The 22,633-nt window shown below is 43.0% G+C and overlaps 1 protein-coding gene across 3 annotated transcripts in view; it reads left to right on the top strand.

The window, feature by feature from the left end:
- Positions 1–20,739, top strand: part of LOC115167341 (inhibitory synaptic factor 1) — a 60,369-nt gene extending 39,630 nt beyond the window's left edge. For all 3 annotated transcript variants that reach the window (XM_029721688.1, XM_029721689.1, XM_029721687.1), the window contains one exon: positions 19,375–20,739. In XM_029721688.1, coding sequence (XP_029577548.1) covers positions 19,375–20,226 — 852 coding nt within the window. In that variant the 3' untranslated portion in view covers positions 20,227–20,739. The remainder of the gene's footprint in view (positions 1–19,374) is intronic.
- Positions 20,740–22,633: the final 1,894 nt, after the last annotated feature.

Here is a 22,633-nt window from a genome sequence, read left to right as displayed (position 1 = left end):
ATGAGGCACGCTAGATTCATAGAGCCTCGCAACGGGAAGAAGGGTTGACAGTAAACCCTGTAATTCCATTGGGTTTTTCCGACATGGAGGGAGAATGGAACTGACAACGGCTTCAGGGGCCAGAGCTCCATGGAGTGAATACCAGAGCGGAGGAGAGAGAGAAAATAAATAAAGAATGTGTCACCTAGTGGGAGGAGGCACGGAGCGGAGGCAGAAGCTGTCAGAACTCTGCTGCTGTCTGCAGATTAGATCTGGGGCTATTTAAAGAGGGAGAGCACCCCAAGCCCCCCGTACAATGCCATACACCGACGACCACTGTCCACACACACACACCACAACCCCTCCTACATCATGACATCATCAGCGGCCATCAGCTTTTGATTGAAAAACAAGAGGCATAAATGACTGGAAGGGAAGTGAGGGGGAATAATTCCACCACAGGCATGAGTAACCTGATCATATTGCAAGGCATGATGCATCAATGTCTGCTGTGTACAGTCAGTGGATAAAAGCCAAGGTCAAACATGTGGGTTTGGCTGGTGACTAAGATGGAGTAGAGCAGAGAAGAACTGCACATGTGCATTTTCAATGGCCAGGACAAAAATGTTTTGTTGACTTATTTGTTGACTTTTGTTGACTTATTAATAGACGGAATATACTGACACTAGAATAATCTCTAGCTACCTCACACCAGGATTAGACCAGGGATAGCCAAGCAGCCAGGCAGGGAGGCAGTGAGGGAGGCAGGTGGGCAAACAGGAAGGGAGGCAGATAAACAGGCATACAAGCAGGCAGGCAGGCAGACAGACAGGCAGTGTCTGGCCCATACTGTCTATAAAAGGTATCCATATTGTGTGTGTGTTCATGACAGTGCACATGTGTGTTTATATGTGTGAGAAAAAGAGAGCAAGTTGATTGATGATTGAGATGTGTGGGTGTATGTGTACCTGCCAGAGTGAGAGAGTGGCGCTGACAGAGAGGGTCACCTCGCTTCAAGTCCTTAGGAAAGTATGCAGTATTTTGTTTTTTTTATGTATTATTTCTTACATTTGTTGCCCAGAAAATCTTAAGTGTTATTACATACAGCAGTTAAGAACTGTTGGATATCAGAGTTCATTTACCAGCACTACGACCAGGAATACGACTTTCCCGAAGTGGATCCTTTGTTCGAAGCACCCAAGGAATTTGAACTGATTCCAGAGGCTGACCAAAAACAACGTCGCCGCAGAAGAGGTAGACAGAGCAGCCTTCTGGTCAGACTTCAGAGGCACGCACACCACCCACCGCTTCCGAGTATATTACTAGCTAATGTCCAGTCTCTAGATAACAAGGAGGACGAAATTAGGGCAATGATTGCTTTCCAGAGAGACATCCGGGATTGTAACATACTCTTGTTTCACAGAAACATGGCTCCCTGGGGACATGCTGTCGGAGTCAGTACAGCCACCGGAATTCTTTGTGCGTCGCGCCGACAGGAATAAACATCTCTCAGGGAAGAAGAAGGGTGGGGGTGTATGTTTCATAATTAACGACTCATGGTGTACAGTGCCTTGCAAAAGTATTCACCCACTTTGGCATTTTTCCTATTTTGTTGCATTACCCACCTGTAATTTAAATTGATTTTTATTTGGATTTCATGTAAAGGACATACACAAAATAGTCCAAATTGGTGAAGTGAAAGAAATTACTTGTTTCAAAAAAATGTACAAAAATTAAATAACGAAAATGGTGCATGCATACTGTATGTATTCACCCCCTTTGCTATGAAGCCCCTAAATAAGATCTGGTACAACCAATTACCTTCAGAAATCACATATTTAGCTAAATAAAGTCCACATGTGTGCAATCTTAGTGTCACATGATCTGTCACATGATCTCAGTATATATACACCTGTTCTGAAAGGCCCCAGAGTCTGAAACACCACTAAGCAAGGGGCACCACTAAGCAAGCGGCACCATGAAGACCAAGGAGCTCTCCAAACAGGTCAGGGACAAAGTTGTGGGGAAGTACAGATCAGGGTTGGGTTATGAAAAATATCATAAACTTTGAACATCGCACGGAGCACCATTAAATGCATTATAAAAAAATGGAAAGAATATGGCACCACAACAAACCTGCCAAGAGAGGGCCACCCACCAAAACTCACGGACCAGGCAAGGAAGGCATTAATCAGAGAGGCAACAAAGAGACCAAAAATAACCCTGAAGGAGCTGCAAAGCTCCACAGCGGAGATTGGAGTATCTGTCCATAGGACCACTTTAAGCCGTACACTCCACAGAGCTGGGCTTCATGGAAGAGTGACCAGAAAAAAGCCATTGCTTAATGAAAAATATAGCAAACACATTTGGTATTCGCCAAAAGGCATGTGGGAGACTCCCCAAACATATGGAAGAAGGTACTCTGGTTAGATGAGACTAAAACTGAGCTTTTTGGCCATCAAGGAAAACACTATGTCTGGCGCAAACCCAACACCTCACATCACCCAGAGAACACCAACCCCACAGTGAAGCATGGTGGTGGCAGCATCATCCTGTGGGTATGTTTTTCATTGGCAGGGACTGGGAAACTGGTCAGAATTGAAGGAATGATGGATGGCGCTAAATACAGGGAAATTCTTGAGGGAAACCTGTTTCTGTCTTCAAGAGATTTGAGACTGGGACGGAGGTGCACCTTCCAGCAGGACAACAACCCTAAGCATACCTTTAAAGCAACGCTCGAGTGGTTTAAGGGGAAACATTTAAATGTCTTGGAATGGCCTAGTCAAAGCCCAGACCTCAATCCAATTGAGAATCTGTGGTATGACTTAAAGATTGCTGTATACCAGCGGAACCCATCCAACTTTAAGGAGCTGGAGCAGTTTTGCCTTGAAGAATGGGCAAAAATCTCAGTGGCTAGATATGCCAAGCTTATAGAGACATACCCCAAGAGACTTGCAACTGTAATTGCTGCAAAAGGTAGCTCTACAAATTATCAACTTGGGGGGGTGAATAGTTATGCATGCTCAAGTTTGAGTTTTTTTTGTCTTATTTCTTTGCTGCAGACATGTTTCGCAAATAAAAACTATTTTGCATCTTCAAAGTGGTAGGCGTGTTATGTAAATCAAATGATACAACCCCCCCAAAAAATCTATTTTAATTCCAGGTTGTAAGGCAACAAAGTAGGAAAAATGCCAAGGGGGTGAAAACTTTCGCAAGCCACTGTAATTGTAACAACATACAGGAACTCAAGTCCTTTTGTTCACCTGACCTAGAATTCCTCACAATCAAATGCCGACCGTATTATCTGCCAAGAGAATTCTCGTTGGTTATTGTCACAGCCTTATATATCCCCCCTCAAGCCGATACCACAACAACCCTCAAGGAACTTCATTGGACTCTATGCAAACTGGAAACCATATTTCCTAAGGCTGCATTTATTGTACCTGGGGATTTTAACAAAGCAAATTTGAGAACAAAACAACCTAAATTCTATCAGCATATTGATTGTAGTACCCGGGCTGGCAAAACACTGGATCACTGCTACTCTAACTCCGCATTGAATACAATGCCCTCCCCCACCCTCCGTTCGGCAAATCTGACCACGACTCCATTTTGCTTCTACCCTCCTATAGGCTGAAACTCAAACAGGATGTACCCGTGACAAGGACTATTCAATGCTGGTCTGACACATCGGAATCCGCGCTTCAAGATTGTTTTGATCACGTTGACTGAGACATGTTCCGGGTAGCCTCAGAGAATAATATCGATTTATATGCTGAATTAGTGAGTTAGTTTATAAGGAAGTGCATATGAGATGTTGTACCCACTGTGGTTTGTGCAAAACTGAAAGCGCGCACCACCGCATTTAACCATGGAAAGATGACCTGGAATATGGACGAATACAAACAGTGTGGTTATTCCCTCCGCAAGGCAATCAAACAAGCTAAATGTCAGTATAGGCACAAAGTGAAGTCGCAATTCAATGGCTCAGACACAAGACGTATGTGGCAGGGTCTACAGACAATCACTGACTACAAAAAGAAAATCAGCCACGTCACAGTACACTGACGTCTTGCTTCCAGACAAACATAACACCTTCTTTGCCCGCTTTGAGGATAATAGAGTCACCTCCACCTTACCTGTCACCCTAGACCACTGCAATTTGCATACCCCCCCAATAGGTCCACAGACGATGCAATCGCCATCACACTGCACACTGCCCTATCCCATCTGGACAAGAGGAATACCTATGTAAGAATGCTGTTTATTAACTACAGCTCAGCATTCAACACCATAGTACCCTCCAAGCTCATCATTAAGCTTGAGGCCCTGGGTCTCAACATGGGTCCCGCCCAAATCAGCCGTTTCCAGCTACAATATTCATTTACAACATTAACAATGTCTACTCTGTATTTCAGATCAATTTGATGTTATTTTAATGGACCAAAAAATAGATTTTCTTCCAAAAACAAGGACATTTTTAAGTAACCCCAAACTTTTGAACGGTAGTGTACATATTCTTATTCCATCTCTTTATTTAGATTTGTGTGTATTAGGTAGTTGTTGTGGAATTGTTAGATTACTTGTTGATATTGCTGTACTGTTGGAACTAGAAGCACAATAATTTCGCTACACTCGCAATATCATCCGCTAACCATGTGTATGTGACCAATAAAATGTTATTTGATTTTGAGTGCCTGGGTGTATGGTGTGCGTACAGCGTGCGTTACTAATTTCTCGTTACTCTCCATTCTACTTAAAGCATGGACATGGATTCCATTGGTTATTAATGCAGCCTTTTCAAATATTTCTAGAAACATTCTGCAGAACAGTGTACGATAAGTGAGTGAGGAGGTTGCATCAGTGTTTCCTTAGAGAAAGGTAGGCGTTGCATCACCTGGACTGATAGTGGAGCAGCGCGGGTTTAGAGAGAGGCGTTTTCATTGGCAGGCTGAGGACAGGCCAGGGTCACGGAGGACAGGCCAGGGTCAGGGAGAAAGGAGAGATGATAGAGATAACTTCATCAGAAAGAATGTGAGGAAGGCTCATCCAAGAGTGACTCACAGAAACCTCCAACACGCAGATGGCATGGTGAAGCCTCGTAGCTAGCTAGCTTCTACCTGCTAATTAGCTGCAGGCCCGGCTTCACACTTTTCCCCGTGCCAACACTGACTTTATTGAAAAGCTGAATACGCTTTTACATGGAACAATACATCTCCATTCCCTCCAATTTGGGTCAACAGCACGGCAACAATAGCCCCACTGTTTATGGACTGTACTGGCAATTTTTAAGAGAAAGAAAGAGAAAAGATGGAGTGAGAGAGAAGAGACAGAAAATGACTTCTCCTGTCTTTTCTCCCCACACAGTACTGTATGTTGCTTATCTCTCTCTGTTAATTGCCCACTTTAAATACATTCCTACAGATACACATACAGGCTAAGGGCGGAGGACTCCTTATCTGTAATGAGGGGAGAGAAACATACAATGTAGCAGGCTTAAGACAGGGAAACTGATGAATGCACACAAGGTTGCCTCACTATAAGTTGATGTGTTCATGTGTTTTAGACTGCTAGCTAGGCTACTTTACTCACCATAGAGCCAGGGTAGCCTGGTCCACTCTGTCATATCAGACCAGAGTTATTGATGTGCACTGGAGAAGAAGTCAATGTGCTGGTGTCCTTCCCACACACTCTGGCAAGCAGACATCACAACCACTTCCCCCTCCCCCTTCACCCCCTCTATTCTATTATAACTCCATGCCAACCGCTGCAACCTGTAATTACCAAGGGACACACACACATGCACACACATACACACACATGCACACACATACACACACATGCACACACACACGCACGCACACACACACACACACACACACACACACACACACACACACACACACACACACACACACACACACACACACACACACACACACACACACACACACACACACACACACATACACACTGAACAAAACAAATCAGGAGGATTGTTGGGAGAAAAATGCCAAAAGGGAGCTATGTAATTAAAATGTTTTCTCTGTGAATGAGCATGTATATATCCTCAAAAGATTTTAAGTCTGCAAGCGATTAATATGTATCAGGTCATAGCATCCACATATTTCAACATGTAATTAAAGGAGTATGACTGGATCCATACACATTGACTAATGACTCCCACCAGGAGAGGTCTCCAATAAAATACATACAAAGCAGGGAAGAAATAAACGGCCCACAGAGGAGCCCTGTGCCAGCACACCTGGGCATCACTAACGACTCATCCTCACATTGGAAGGCTAACGTTTTACACCCAGCAAATATTTGTTGAAATAAATGTTTTTTCTTGTTCCAAGTGTAAAACCTTGGATACAGAGAGAGACACAAAGAGAAATGGGAAAACGTTTCAATGTTGCTAACACAAACTGAAAGAGAAATCTGGTTCTGACTAGCTTTGATGATATCAGCTACTGTAGTGGTGGTACTCAAATTCACATTTGACTTTCCATATGCTTCAATGCAGTTCATGGGTGATGTTTTGACAGGGCAATTAAAGTAATGCTGTTGTCAAGCAAGAATGCAACTCTTGGAATTCTCAGCGTAGCTCGTATTTCAAAACATATTTGAAATGTCTGACTATACTGAGTGCATCACGCATCATGAATCTCCAGTTTAATTTTAAACCCAGACACAATGAATTCACCCTCTGTAGGTTGGCATACAATTAAATAAATGTCACTATAATTATTTGGAGTGATACAGTTTATTTTGCCCCACTTTTTTGTGTTGTCAAAATGGGGGCCTTTATGTTATTTCCTTGATGGCAAAGGTTATCTTGTTCTACAACATAATCCCTAATAACCTAGTTAAACCCTCTGGAGATGATACATTGAGTGCATATTGATATTTCTGACATCCCACTGATGGCTTACACAACTGCTTTCACTGTGACACCACACCTGCAGCGCCAACCTTTTTCATTATGCATAAAGCAAGAGCACCCTTGTTGTTCTGATATGGCGGTTCATCAATCTATCTCAATGTTAATTTGTTTGCAGTACCTCCTTTGGGAGAGGTTCCTGAGAACACATGAGAACATTTATAAAGGACCCAGTAGGTTGTTGATTGGCTGACAGGTCCTCTACCTCCCAAAGGAGTTGATTGGGGAAGAGTTGTCTGAAGCTTGTAATGACATACAGTGCAATATTGGAAATCAGCTGTTTGAGTGTTTCACCTGACATGTTAAAATTGGTCGTCATGAAGTTTCATTGTTCAAATGAGATCCTACCTACGTATGTGGCTATAGGACTTAATTTAATCCAGGCGCAGTGTGTGGTGTGAGTGGGGAGTGACAGAATCCCTATATAGTAGAAATCAGTTATTGTGTGGAGGTGAGACAGGTATGTGGTGGCCAGATGGTGCCTCGCTGGGGACGGCAGGATGTCTCCTACTGATTTTGTTTGCAAATAGCCCTCTGTAAAATCTCCCGCTTCTCCCCTCCAGTTTAACCCTGTATTATAGGGAGGGAGTGTTTTAGGAACTGCCATGTCTGATAAAGGTGTTGCAGCTTCAAAGACATCCTACTGCATGTAGGAGAGAGAGCGTGAAGGAGACGCGTTGTGACAGGTTTTGTCACTAGTTGAGAAGAACGCCCTACAGATTGTCACATATAGAAATGGCTGGAAGCGAAGACAAATTGTTTAGTCATTTCAATATATCCATTTTCTACTTCACTATGGCGAGGAGTGCACCATCTAGCAAAGCACTGAATTCCCTATGCAGAGTACCCATCATGCCCCATTTTCTGGTTTCATGACCTCTTGGACATCCTGTTATCTACAGTACACTTTTTTGAATGTTCAAATCTACCTATCAAATCTATCCACCAATAAGTAAATTGCTGTCCATGCAGGGAGACTCATGTTCATAGGCTGGTAAAGAACTTTCTGAACTGAGGGAAAAGGCACCGGGGCATTGTAAACATAAGCGGATTTGCCTAGATGGAAACTCATATCTGATTAGTATGGGAACCATGCCATGCTACTCTGACTAGTAACATATCATTGATTGTAGGATGTTCCTGTAAGTGTTTCTGTGGAAATGACTACAGAGACCTTTACTTGAGTGAACAAAACAAAGACAAACAAGATGGAATAGAAATGGATTTGCCACAGATATGTAGTAGTGCACAGTGAAACAAAAAAGAAATTGCATAAATAGTATTTCTCTAGGCTTCAATATTTCTACTTCGGTATGGTCGAGCAGGCTACATTTGTTGGGTAATGATATATGGGGTTCACACAGTAAAATAAAATGGGGCCGCACTCCCATTAAGATAAGCGTAGCGGGCCAAGGAAACCTGGAAATGCCAGTAGCATATTGATCGTGTGCCCTGTATTTAGAGGAAAGTGCATACTGCTTTTCTTTCTCCTGGGCATGTCTCCTAGAGCCCCCTGTGCCCCCAGAACAATGAGAACACACACAGACCAGGGTCTCATTGAGGAATAGGGTTAGGGCAGCTCAATGTATGGATCAGACGTTTTCTTATGGTGACACTGTTGTACTGTAAACAGGAACGATCATGTAAAAATATTGCCCAATACCCACCACCACAGACACTCAAACACCCATTCGTGGACACGCACACAAACCACACAGGCACTCTCTGATCCAAAGACTTCATTAAACTGAGCTGGTTTTGAGATAATCTTGACTGGGGGAATTGTCTGCTCACTAGGTTGTTGCTTTCAGTGAGACTTCCACTCTCTCTGTCAGCGAGGTTGGAAGATTTCCCGCTGGATTGGGCTGAGCTTCTTCCTGTGGTGCAAAGTCCTCTCTACCAACAACACCCTGCCCTATCCCTATGTCCCTACTCTCCCCAACCCTAGTCCAAAACACCCCAAACTATCACTGGCAGCCAGGCCTTTACTGTCCCTCCCACAGAAAGAGAGTGTCTAGGATGTGTCTGCCTGGTACAGTAGAAACTGCTCGGCAACCAAGTCATTAAAAGGGTCAGCTTGGCCTGGCTGCTTCTCACAGCACACTCATTTCCTAGGCTGCTCCCAGCGTGACCTGATGCCACACAAGCTGCCTGGTGCTTAATCCAAGCGCTATCTCTGGGAAGCAGACACAGTGAGAAGCCCAGTAGCGTGGCGCTTCCATCTATTTCAGGTCATTACAAGCGCTGGGGCTCCTCAAAGATAGAACCAATGAAGGAGAACCTCCATAAATGTCCAGCATGCATTGCTACAGTACACAGCCATGCCTTGGTCGGTGGAACACACTCTGTGGTACTACTAAAAGCATGGTCTGTTCCTCCACAGAGTGTTTCAGTATTTACGCCTTACATCTCTGGTCCCTACAATCTCCCACTATGTTTATACAGAAACATCCCAATTAGTTACAGTATATACCAAACGGCATGTGGGGGGAGTCAGTCGGCCAAAAGAATGACCTGGATTGAGCTATTGAGAGCAGTGGAGTAAAAAGAGTGGTGGATGTGATGTATCAGCCCTCCAGGACTGCACTCTGGCTGCAGTCGGAATCCTAAACTTGGTTCTGCCCTGTCTTGATTGATGTCCATTATGCAGTGAGATTGTGATGCTGATTTTGATTAGTGAGTTGTCAGGGAGTGTCGCCGGCTGTGCTCTCATCCTCATCACGGCGACCGTGTTGTTTGTGAATATGCACAGCCCCTTTAAGGCTTCCATAAAGACGAGTGTTTTGGAGGGAAAGATTAAAACGTGTAATGAGGGAGGAAGGGATGCACGTGAACTTCCAGGCTTATAGTCGTCTCTCATGACAGGATAATTACATCTTGCAGGGAGCATTTCAAAGACATCGTTTATCCCGCCGGTGCCAACACCGAGAAACATCACAGTCTCACCAATCAGGTTGACCTAAATCAGGGAGGTCTTTCTAACATGGCTGTTGTGACTTTTTCCTCCTCCCTTTTCAAACCTCACACGTTGCAGGGTCAATTATGGAATTTTGCTGACATAAAACTTTACCAGAGAAAAGTGAATATTTAGATTGAATAGATTGTGAGTAAGGTGCCCTTTAGGAGTTAAAAAATTATGAAATACAGAACTATTTATGTTTCAGAAGCACGGCAGACCTACAATTTTCATTGGACAATAAAAAGCAATTTTTCAAGGGAATTCAGTAAACATGTCCTTTCAGATTGGTGCTAGGATGATGAATTAGTTTCAGTGGGATGTGATAAACAGTATCTCGGAGATACTCCGACTACAGGACGCTCTGCTATCCTTGTCTTGAGGAGAGCTAAATTATGTGGAAACAGGCATGGGGCACTGGGTGAGGAGGAGCTGGGAAGCTGCAGGAACTAAATACATTAAAACTATATTTGCAAACGTTTCACTTCAGAGTCAGCATGCTAGGCCATTTTGGTAATTGCTGAGGCTTTCTAATTGGCATGAACTTGTCACGACTTCCGCCGAAGTCGGCTCCTCTCCTTGTTCGGGCGGCTTTCTAGCCATCGCCGCTCCATTTTTCATATATCCATTTGTCTTGTCTTGTTTCCATACACACCTGGTTTTCATTTCCCCAATTAAGCTACTTGTATTTAACCCTCTGTTTCCCATCATGGTTTGTGTGTAATTGTTTCATGTTATGTGGTGTTAATTTATGCGCTTTACTTTTATGTTCCGTTTTTTGAGCGCGTTTGATTTATGTCGTGCTCCCGTATTGGAACTATAATAAAAGTGCACCTGTTCATTATACTCTGCTCTCCTGCACCTGACTTCGCCTCCTATACACCTTGTGACAGAACTGCTTCCAAACACTAGAAGTGCTGCACAAGGACAGGCTGGGAATCCATTGTGACATGTTGAGAATAAAATGACATTGAGACGTTTTAATTGCGCTATTGAACACATTTCACATTTTCGCTCGGAAAAATAAAATCGATGCCAGACGCTTGATGTAACATAATTAACGAGTTAGCGCTGCAAACTTTTCGAAGTAAACTTGAAAAATGACAGGGGGAAATACAGAGAGAGAGACACAGGAACAGATGGAGGGTCACATAAATATTGTGTAATGGTTTTAAATCAGATAGTCTGCATCACAGAGGAAGGATTCACTAATACAGCATGTGTATCTGTCTCATGAAAACTCAGAGATGGTTATTACATTTAATGTGTTTTGCATGTCTCATTAAAATAATGCTGCATTGATTGCATAGCAGCAAATGTAGTACAGTAGTTGCAATAAAACTGGCACTTGAAGTAGTTGTAGTAATAGTAGTAGAAGTAGTAGTTGTAGTTGTAGTAGTAGTAGTAGTAGTAGTAGTAGTAGTAGTAGTAGTAGTAGTAGTAGTAATAGTAATAGTAATAGTAGTAGTAGTAGTAGTAGTAGTAGTAATAGTAGTAGTTGTAGTAGTAGTAGTAGTAGTAGTAGTAGTAGTAGTAGTAGTAGATTTTAGAAGTGGTAGTGTAGTAATAAATGAATAGATGAATGATACCAGTGGTTAAAAGCATGGCAGTAGCTGGCAGCCACTATTCTTTTTTCCAGACTCTGACCTCTGTAAGTCATTCTACACTGCTACTACCAACAATCATACAAAATGGTCTGTAGACATTACGTTGGAATTATTCATATTGATCTATGAAGTGAATTACACAACTAATACATGTAACCTATTTAGATTACATGTATTCAAAGTATTTTCAAGAGATGAGGGATTTCCTTTGTTTACTAGACAGACAGCTTGCTGGAATGTTTTCCTACATTAAAACCACCAATGCATACCGAAGCAAACGTACCACATTAAACATCTGTTAATACATCAATGGAGTGATAAGAGCATGCGGTAAATATCAGCCTCCTTGTCAACAGGCAATTCAAACACTCATTATCACATTTGCTGGTTTTGACCTCAACAGCTTGGTCATGTTGCTACTTCAAATACAATGATCGGTACAACAAGACAAACAGTATAAAATGAGCACAACTACCAGACAGGACATTACACACAGACAGGTAATAGTAATAAAGCCTCAACACCCCTGATATATAATTGGCTACATTACCATTTTATGTAGCGGGGAACGTTAGGAAAGCCTAGGGGGTTTAAATGAGCAATCTGCAGTAGCTACATCCATTTTTTTGTCTTAGAAATCAATGATATATACACATTGATTCTTGAAGAATATAACTTATAAATGCCTCATAAACTTAGTTCCTGTCACACCCAGTTATAACCACAAATATAAGCTTGTTTTACTCAAATGTTTGTAAACATTGTAAATGTAAACAAACACTGCATAGATTCAAAACATGGTTAAAACTATCATTTTGATATCATGGCTGGTTGGTCCTTGCTTCCGTAGTTCTGTCTATAAATCCCTCAGCTTTTTACCAAAACAGAGGCGGGGTGTCCACTTTGTTCATTGTTTCAACTGAAGATTGGCCCTTTAATAGAGGACACTACTGAATCGAATTCAGAGATCACCACTGCACTGCCTCAGACAGCTCTTTGCAGAACAGAACAGAGTTAAGGCTTTAACAGAGAATCACAGCATCAACCATCACTCCATGTTCCAATACTTCCCTCCTGGTTCCCCCTCCTCACTGTAAGGCTCTGTCACAGGCTGTGCTCCAAGTGCCCTTCTTCAGCCTGACCATCAATTACCCAGCAGGCCAATCATGGCAGATGGAGAGTTGGGGGCGGTAAACCTCAGCTGACATTCACACACAGCCTTTCTCACAAAGCCACCTTTGAGCACTCCGAAATGACGAGGGTCAGTTTTGAGTACTTGGCCCAATTATGATCATGTGCTTCGAGCCGAGCTGGGATTGTTTTGAGTCAGTCACAGTCACAGGCTGCCACAATCATGCCGGCACAGACAATGGATAAATAGAGAGTGTGGATGTATCTCCCGAAATAAGAAAGAAAACAACTAATCTATCTTCTCTGTAGTCATTATGAATCAAATTCAATCAAATGTATTTATATAGCCCTTCTTACATCAGCTGATATCTCAAAGTGCTGTACAGAAACCCAGCCTAAAACCCCAAACAACAAGCAATGCAGGTGTAGAAGCACGGTGGCTAGGAAAAACTCCCTAGAAAGGCCAAAACCTAGGAAGAAACCTAGAGAGGAACCAGGCTATGAGGGGTGGCCAGTCCTCTTCTGGCTGTGCCGGGTGGAGATTATAACAGAACATGGCCAAGATGTTCAAATGTTCATAAATGACCAGCATGGTCAAATAATAATAATACAGTAGTTGTCGAGGGTGCAACAGGTCAGCACCTGAGGAGTAAATGTCAGTTGGCTTTTCATAGCCGATCATTGAGAGTATCTCTACCACTCCTGCTGTCTCTAGAGAGTTGAAAACAGCAGGTCTGGGACAGGTAGCACGTCCAGTGAACAGGCCAGGGTTCCATAGCCACAGGCAGAACAGTTGAAACTGGAGCAGCAGCACGGCCAGGTGGACTAGGGACAGCAAGGAGTCATCATGCCAGGTAGTCCTGAGGCATGGTCCTAGGGATCAGGTCCTCCGATAGAGAGAAAGAAAGAAAGAGAGAAAGAGAGAATTAGAGAGAGCATACTTAAATTCACACAGGACACCGGATAAGAGGAGAAATACTCCAGATATAACAGACTGACCCTAGCCCCCCGACACATAAACTACTGCAGCATAAATACTGGAGGCTGAGACAGGAGGGGTCAGGAGACACTGAGGCCCCATCCGATGATACCCCCGGACAGGGCCAAACAGGCAGGATATAACCCCGCCCACTTTGCCAAAGCACAGCCGCCACACCACTAGAGGGATAACTTCAACCACCAACTTACCATCTTGAGACAAGGCCGAGTACAGTCCACAAATATCTCCGCCACGGCACAACCCAAGGGGGGGGGGCGCCAACCCAGACAGGAAGACCACGTCAGTGACTCAACCCACTCAAGTGACGCACCCCTCCTAGGGACGACATGGAAGAGCACCAGTAAGCCAGTGACTCAGCCCCTGTAATAGGGTTAGAGGCAGAGAATCCCAGTGGAGAGAGGGGAACCGGCCAGGCAGAGACAGCAAGGGCGGTTCGTTGCTCCAGTGCCTTCCCGTTCATCTTCACACTCCTGGGCCAGACTACACTCAATCATAGGACCTACTGAAGAGATGAGTCTTCAATAAAGACTTAAAGGTTGAGACCGAGTCTGCGTCTCTCACATGGGTAGGCAGACCATTCCATAAAAATGGAGCTCTATGGGAGAAAGCCCTGCCTCCAGCTGTTTGCTTAGAAATTCTAGGGACAATTAGGAGGCCTGCGTCTTGTGACTGTAGCGTACGTGTAGGTATGTACGGCAGGACCAAATCGGAAAGATAGGTAGGAGCAAGCCCATGTAATGCTTTGTAGGTTAGCAGTAAAACCTTGATGTTGTTACTGAAACAGTAATAAGTGGACTGGATAGGTCACTGTAGCTACAACTGTATTGCAGTTGAGCTACAAAGGACCAAATAACAATTCCATAGAAAATGGCGAGGGGTGGATGGAAACCAGTGGCCTTGCACCCTGAGGTCCAACAATTGTGCCACAAGGTTGCCTGTTATATTCTACTTGTCAGCATTTGTAAATATGAAAAGTGTTTAGCTCTATTCAAAAGAAAAAGTGCTCTTTTACAAGTCAGGTGTTAAGCCAAACAATGTTTCAAAGCCGATTCTGTGTCGTGGTCCAGCTGCAATCTGCTGTGACATCATGAGCTATGGAACCCAACAAAAGGATGTGATTTTACTCTGAAGCTTGTAATTACTGTTGCTGGTCCTCATTGTACTCTCTCCATTCCAAACACAGTGTGTCCCTCGCTAATGACTTGTTCCTGATGTGTTCATTCATCCTTTACGCTTAGGCAATCTGTTTACCCAATAATTCACTCTATAGCTCACTCATCCCACATTTTTCTTTCTTCCTGGAAGAAAAGACTGAGATTACTGATCACTGTTGCTGCATTGAGCCCATATGTGACCTAGACTGTTATCAAGCTAAATTAGCGAACATGCTGGAAGCTGATGACGGTGTAACAGTGCCTGGGAGAGAGGGCTCACGGTGGGTTAATCCTGGGAGAATATCTCATGATAGGATGTGAGCTGGGCCACCAATGATGTTTAACGACTATAAACATAATTTGCAGCATTTAAGTATCTTATCTTAGCGGATGTGTCAGTCAAAAAGGCTTTGGTTGGTAGTCAGTGTTTGCCATTCCTTTGTATTCAAATCCATTTTGTTTTTTACACAAGGGATTTGTTTAACATATTATGACTGGAAATGATATGCCTCTGTTCTTGGGTGCTTTATTAATTGATATCCAATTAAGGCAGTTAAATTAGGTCAGCGTCAGGCGTTCAAGCGGACTCGTGAAATGATTCTGACAGACCATACTTTCTAAACACATTGATTAAATTAAATCCTTTTTTTTCAGGATGAGTAATCAACTAAACAAAGCCATTCCATTCCCTCTGGGTGTGAGAATCATCCCGCATTAGTTTAAAGTCTGCAAATCATTCAACAGACAGGTTGGTTTACCCATTCAGCTCACCGCTTAGTGCCCCCACAGAGGATCTGCTCCCACAGGGCTGACTGTCAATAGAGGAAAACATAGTCCTGGTACTGAAGCTCCTGTGGCATGCAAAGCTGCTCAGCCAGGCCTGGCTCACCCACACAGAAACCTATGCACGCCATACACAAACCTGACAATCTGTTTACCCAAAGCCCTATACAGATACACACGTCACATGCCTGCATTAGATATACTACAAAGAAACAGAATGATTGAAATCAGGAAAATGAGGATGGGCTGTTCCAAGACTGGTTACATTTGCATTTTCAAATGCAGATGGTTGAACTCACTACCATGATATGGACTATGATAAGAACAGGACGCTTTGGTTTTGTAAATAATACAAATCGGTACATTTTGGACAAATATTGCATGATAATACCCTCCATCACTCCTCTGTTGTATGATGTGCTGCAGCCTCCCTATAGTCCCTGTGAGACCTTCAAAAATGGTTTCCTCCATCTGTGAACAGTTGTTGGTGGGCAATGCAAGGCTTTGTTCTTTTTCTATTTTCTAAATAGACACTACATATTTATGTCAGATTCAGTCCTGTCGCGATCTGTCAGAGATTATGAAGCTCTTTGATGCCAAATGGCTGTGTTTGCACTAGATATCACCTGAGCAATCAGTTAGCACATCAGCTGAATGATACTGGGTTTTTAATCAGGGTATTTGTGTAGTCAGGTCTTTGGGACTGTTAATTGCTCCTTTAAAGTCATTGTGCTGAAATAATTAATTAGGGTTTTAATCCCTCATGCAGACAGGGGATTGCTTTTCTGATACTGCTCATTTGATGTCACAATGAGCAGTTGAAAGCACAGAGGCAAATAGCAAATACCAGAATTAGGTGGAAAAAAGATCTTCAACAAAAATGTTGTTCCAATTCCATATGCACATGTTCTGAGAAACACTAGTATTAATTGTGGAACGGTTTGGAGAAATGTATCACTTACAAACTACATGAATGCTGAGCATTTTTCCATTTTACAATAGATTGCTAACGAGAGCGCGATGTGTTGATTAAGGTGCTCAAATGTCAAGTGTTTGAGGCTCGAATTTTATGTGCCATCAGCAAATCAACAAAATCAATGGTGTTGTGGGCTCAAGTGCTTTCTATTCATGAGACCATAAACACTCATACAGCATGGGTGGGTGCTGATGAGGAATATTGAGGTTGATTTTGCCAAGCCAGGTTGATAAACTACCCTGCTAGTTTGACTCCCTGTACAGTGGGTGAAAGTCAAGCTTCATTACGGCTTGATTTAGTGTGAAGTACATTTTCTTCATACTAGCAGAATGTATAGGTATCTTAAACCGAATCGTGTAAAAAGTGAAAATGACTGTATAAAATAAATAATTTAAATACTGAACTATATTGTAGACCTACGCTTAAAAAAAAGGGAAATTATATTATTTTAAACAAATGATCATTTTCTTTCTCAAAAAAGATAGGGGTCAAAATTATTGACACCCCTGTTTTTAATACCTTTTAACACCTCACCTTGCGAGGTCAACGGCATTGAGCCTTTACATTTTCTTTTGGACAACACATTGGGAGGGATCTTAGACTATTCCTCCATACAGAACCCTTCCATATCTTTGATATCCTTCGTCTGTGTTTATGGACTGCCCTCTTCAATTCAAACCACAGGTTTTCAATGGGTTTCAAGTCCGGAGACTGAGATGGCCATTGCAAAATGTTGATTTTGTGGCCAATTAACCATTTCTTTGTGGATTTCGATGTATGTTTGAGGTTATTGTCTTACTAAAAGATCTACTTGTGGCCAAATTTTTGCCTCCTGGTAGCCTCCTGGTACTGAATAAAGTTCATGATGCTGTTAACAATGGCCCTAGGACCAGTGGAAGCAAATAGCCCCTTAACATCAAAGATCCACCACCGTATTTTATAGTAGGTATGGGGTTCTTTTCTGCTTATACATTGTCATTTTGACGCCAAACCCACCACTGGTGTGAGATGCCAAAGAGCTCTAGTTTCATATCATCTGACCAAAGCACCGTTTCCAATCCAAGTGCCAATGCCATTTAGCAAACTCCAGGCATTTACATTTGTTGGATGTAAAAATGAGCTTTTTATCCACGCACAACAGTGGTGGGTTTGGCATCGAAATGAGAATATATGAGCAGAAAAGAACCCTATACCTACTGTAAAATATGTTGTTAGATCAAAACTACATTTACATTTATGTCATTTAGCAGACGCTTTTATCCAAAGCGACTTACAAATTGGTGCATTCACCTTATGATATCCAGTGGAACAACCACTTTACAATAGTACATCTATATCTTTTTTTGGGGGGGAGGGTGGGGGGGGAGGGTTAGAAGGATTACTTTATCCTATCCCAGGTATTCCTTAAAGAGGTGGGGTTTCAGGTGTCTCCGGAAGGTGGTGATTGACTCCGCTGTCCTGGCGTCGTGAGGGAGCTTGTTCCACCATTGGGGTGCCAGAGCAGCGAAATCGAATAAAAGTGTATTGGTCGCGGACACAGTTTTATTGTTGTTATCGCGCGTACAGCGAAAGGATTATGTTTCTAGCTCAAATAATGCATCAACATCTAGCAATACAATAACAATACACACCTAATCACAATATTTTTATTTTGTAAAAAATAACAATAAATTAAGACATCAGAATGAGCATTATCAAAACAAGCAATGTCAGAGTCCGGAATATAAATAAATATGTACATGTATGTATGTGAATGGTGTGTATAGACTGAATCGAAAAGGTGGGTACAGCAGTAGTTATATAGTAGGAGCCATGACTAGAATGCAGTATAAAGTGGGTAAAACAGTATGTAAGCATTATTAAAGTGACCATTGTTCAATGATTTTATGTACATATGGCAGCAGTCTCTAAGGTGCAGGGTATAGTACCAGGTGGTAGCCAGCTAGTGACAGTGTCTTAAAATTCAGGGCTGATCTTTGATGTTATGCTTCCACTATTCCTAGGGCCGTTGTTAAGGTCAACGGCATCACGAACTTTACCCAGCATAGGACATATTAGCAAAAAACCTGGTTGCCTCTGCCAGGAGGCTGTATCTTGGCCACAAGTGGATCTTCCAGCAAAACAATAACCCCAAGCACACAACAAAATCCATAAATAATTGGTGAATTGGCCACAAAATCAACATTTTGCAATGGCCATCAGTCTCCGGACTTGAACCCCATTGAAAACCTGTGGTTTGAATTGGCAGTCCATAAGTGCAGACGAAGGATATCAAGGATCTGGAAAGATTCTGTATGGAGGAATGGTGTAGGATCCCTCCCACTGCGTTCACAAACTCATAAAACATTTTAGAAAAAGGCTCAGTGCCGTTATCCTCGCAAGGTGAAGTATCGAAAGGTTGTCAATCATTTTTAACCCTACCTTTTTGATATTTGTTTTATTACTTGCTAAACAAAATCTCTTTCTCTGAGCATTTCTAGTAAAATACTAGAAATGACAATACAATATAGCTCAGTATTTGAATTATTGATTTTAAACATGTCATTTTTGCTCATCTTTATCAAGGGTTTCAATAATTTCAGACCTCACTGTATGTCTTCATAGTGGACGTTAAAACATCATATTATTGTAAAGTAGTGTTTAAAAACATGTCTATACCTTCAAATCATCCGTCCCCCCCTCTTGCCTCCCTCCTTGCTATCCCAGGTGGTGTGTGAAGTATTTGTCTTCATAGTGGAAAGCATATTCATGTATAGTTAACAACATATTAAGTCAAGATCATAATGTATAATGATGTAGACCATATCTTCTAAACATCTATTCTACCCTCTCTCTACTCTTCTAGGTGGTGGGTCAGATCGACAAGCTGACGTCAGATTTTGACTTTGACCTGGAGCCGGATGACTGGACGGTGGCCACAGCGAGCAGCACGTCCAGCAGTGAGAGGGGCCTGGGAGAGGCCTTCAGGCTGGACTTCCTCAATCCTGACGTGCTCTCAGACAGCTGGGAGTTCTGCAGCTATCTGGAGGCCTCCGTCGCTGCAGCAAACGCCGCCCACAAAGCAGCGCCAACAGAGCAGCCCACGGATGCAGGGCTGGAGCCGGGGGCGGGGCGTGGGTGCATCCCCACCCAGACCCCGACCCCAACCCAACCCCCCACAACCGCCTCAGCCTACTCCCAAATGAATGGGGGGCTGCCCATCCCTAACGGACCTCTCATAGTCACCCCAGACTCGTCCAGCGCCAGCGAAGAGGCCTCCAGCTCCACACACAGCCACAAGACCTCTCGCACGTCTGGCACCAGAGAGAGAGTCCGCTTCAGTGACAAGATCCTATACCACGCGCTGTGCTGTGATGATGACGAGGAGGATGAAGAGGAGGGAGATGAGGAGAAGGGCGGCTGTGCGACCCCAGACACTGACGACAGTGAGCCCAGTCCTAGTCAGGCCGGCTCGCCCACACCACCGCTCTCCTCCTCAGAGCACTCCGTGCTCCATAACTGTCTGGACCCTTCTTATGTCTCGTTCCCGTTGAACGTGGCAGCGGGAACTCACACGCTGCCCAGAAAGGGTCTTCTTAATCCCGCAAGTTGCCGGAAAAAACTGCTACGGAACAGCAGCACACAGACTGTTTCAGATAAAAGCACCCAAACAGTACTGCCCTATATTCCAGCCAAACAGAAAACAAAGGACCACTGAGAAACAGTAACTTTACAACAACAGAACTAATGAAAAAGGACTGTGTACTATTTAATATTAAATACATAGATCATAGATTAATACACAAATAAATAAATAAATACATATTAATTACTAAATAAATACATGATATGGGAAATTACTCGACTACCTAAAGTCATTCTGAGGCTCAGGGAAATAAAGGACAAAGGCAGTTCCTTATGGCAGTAACAGAGAAAAGGGATATTGACGGACCAAAAGGCTAGTGCCTGCTAATGTTAAGAAATGTACCGAATGGATTCCCTATTTATAACCATTTGCAACACTTATTGAGATTACTAAAGCAATCTTTTTTCTAGGAAATTGAAATTATTCTGAAATCGGAAAGTAAATGTGAAGAGGTAGTTTCCCTCCTCGTACACCAGTATAAATCACGAGAAAATATAATGCTTGTTCTTTAAGATGTGGTTAAAAAAACACTGCACCTTCTGTACACTGAGAATCTGTATAAACATTGTCTTTTTCATCTTCCAATTATTTCTTATGTCAAGGGGGTTCCTGGTGTAACAACAGGGAGTGTATCTAGATGCACAAGTCAAGCCTTCTTCTCTCTTTGATGTCATCATAAGTGAGTCAAGGCCCAGAAAAACATGATTTGACCTGCCCTTGATTTTATTAATAATTTCAATAATTTATCTCTTGGTCTGCTGCTGAAACTGTAGTTGTGGAAAGTAAGACAAAAAACAGGTATTTTTGCGAGATTCTGTGCTCCAACTCCACATTGTGACATTTCCACTTTATCTATCCGTTCCTCTCTGCAAGGGAGCAAGGTTGTTAGGGGTGAGGACTTGAATAGAAGTGCACAAAGCCAAGATGCAAAAGGTTATGTCTCTCCATTCTGAATCCCAGTAGGGATTTGGACTCAATAGAGCAGCATTTTATTCACAGGGATTATGCCAATAGCAGTGCTGATCAATAAGGCTGATTGAGAGAGTGCTGTGAGAGGTCACTCTGCTGAGCAGGCAGACCCTGCTCCTGGGGGCCCACAACAAAAACTCACAATTAGACCTCCATCTATTTCCTCTGCTATTAGTGGCAGACATGGACAGGCACAGCCTTCAAGAAAGAGATTGGCATTTAAGAAATGTGTGGCCGGACGTGAAAGAGTGGGTTCAGACAGAGAGAAAGAGAGAGATGGAGAGAGAGAGAAAGGGGGGAGGAGAGAGCGGAAGAAAGAGAGGTGGGAGAGTGAATGCATTGGAGAATGCAGGAGAGGGTAAAGGGCTGACCTCACAAGGAAAATGTGCTGCTAGATTGTTGTTAATCAACCCTCGGAAAACGATCATTTCCCCTCTAATCACCAGGACTCATGTCTCTGAGGATGGCCAGAGAGAACTCTCCTCCCAGATACAGATCAATTACTGTCCATAGGCCCCCAACTGCCCTGGGCCCCAGGTTATAGTACAGAAGAGAGCACACACATAATCAGGATTGGACTCTTTCAAGGACTATCCTTGACTACATATTCCATATATTTATCACATATTTTACATCTCAATATCTTTTTGTAAAGGGATTTTGTTAAAACACACATAATGAACACATCTATAATGTTTTCAAATCAAATAAAATCAAATGTTATTGGTCACATACACATGGTTAGCAGATGTTATTGCGAGTGTAGCGAAATGTTTATGCTTCTAGATATGAAAGTGCAACAGTATCTAACAGGTAATATCTAACAATTCCACAACAAAACCTAATATCTAACAAATTCCACAACAAAACAGTGACAGCGTGGCTAAGATGAAATAGAAAGTATAGAATAGATAGTGTAGTATACAGTATACTGTATAGACATATGAGATCAGTAATGTGAGATATGTAAACATACTTAAAGGGGCATTATTAAAGTGACAGGTGTTCCATTTATTAAAGTGGCCAATGATATCAAGTCTGTAGGTAGCCAGCCGCCTCTCTGTGCTAGTGGTGGCTGTTCAACAATCTGATGGCCTTGAGATAGAAGCTGTTTTTCAATCTTTCTGTCCCAGCTTTGATGCAGTTGTACCGACCTCGAGTTCTGGATGGAAGCGAGGTGAACAGGCAGTGGCTCGCGTGGTTGTTGTCCTTGATGATCTTTTTTGCCGTCCTGTGACATCGGGTATTGTAGGTGTCCTGGAGGGCAGGTAGTTTGCCCCCGGTGATGCATTGTGCAGACTGCATCACCCTCTGGAGAGCCCTGCGGTTGTGGGCGGTGCAGTTGCCATACCAGGCGGTGAAACCGCCTGACAGGATGCTCTCGATTGTGCACCTGTAAAACTTAGTGAGGGTTTTTGGTGACAAGCCACATTTTTTCAGCCTCCTGAGGTTGAAGAGGCGCTGTTGCACCTTCTTCACCACACTGCCTGTGTGCGTGGACCATTTCAGT

This window comes from Salmo trutta, chromosome 29, assembly GCF_901001165.1.
Source record: "Salmo trutta chromosome 29, fSalTru1.1, whole genome shotgun sequence".
NCBI lineage: Eukaryota > Metazoa > Chordata > Actinopteri > Salmoniformes > Salmonidae > Salmo > Salmo trutta.
Note: the sequence above shows the minus strand (reverse complement) of the source record. Positions and strands in the feature narration are given on the sequence as shown.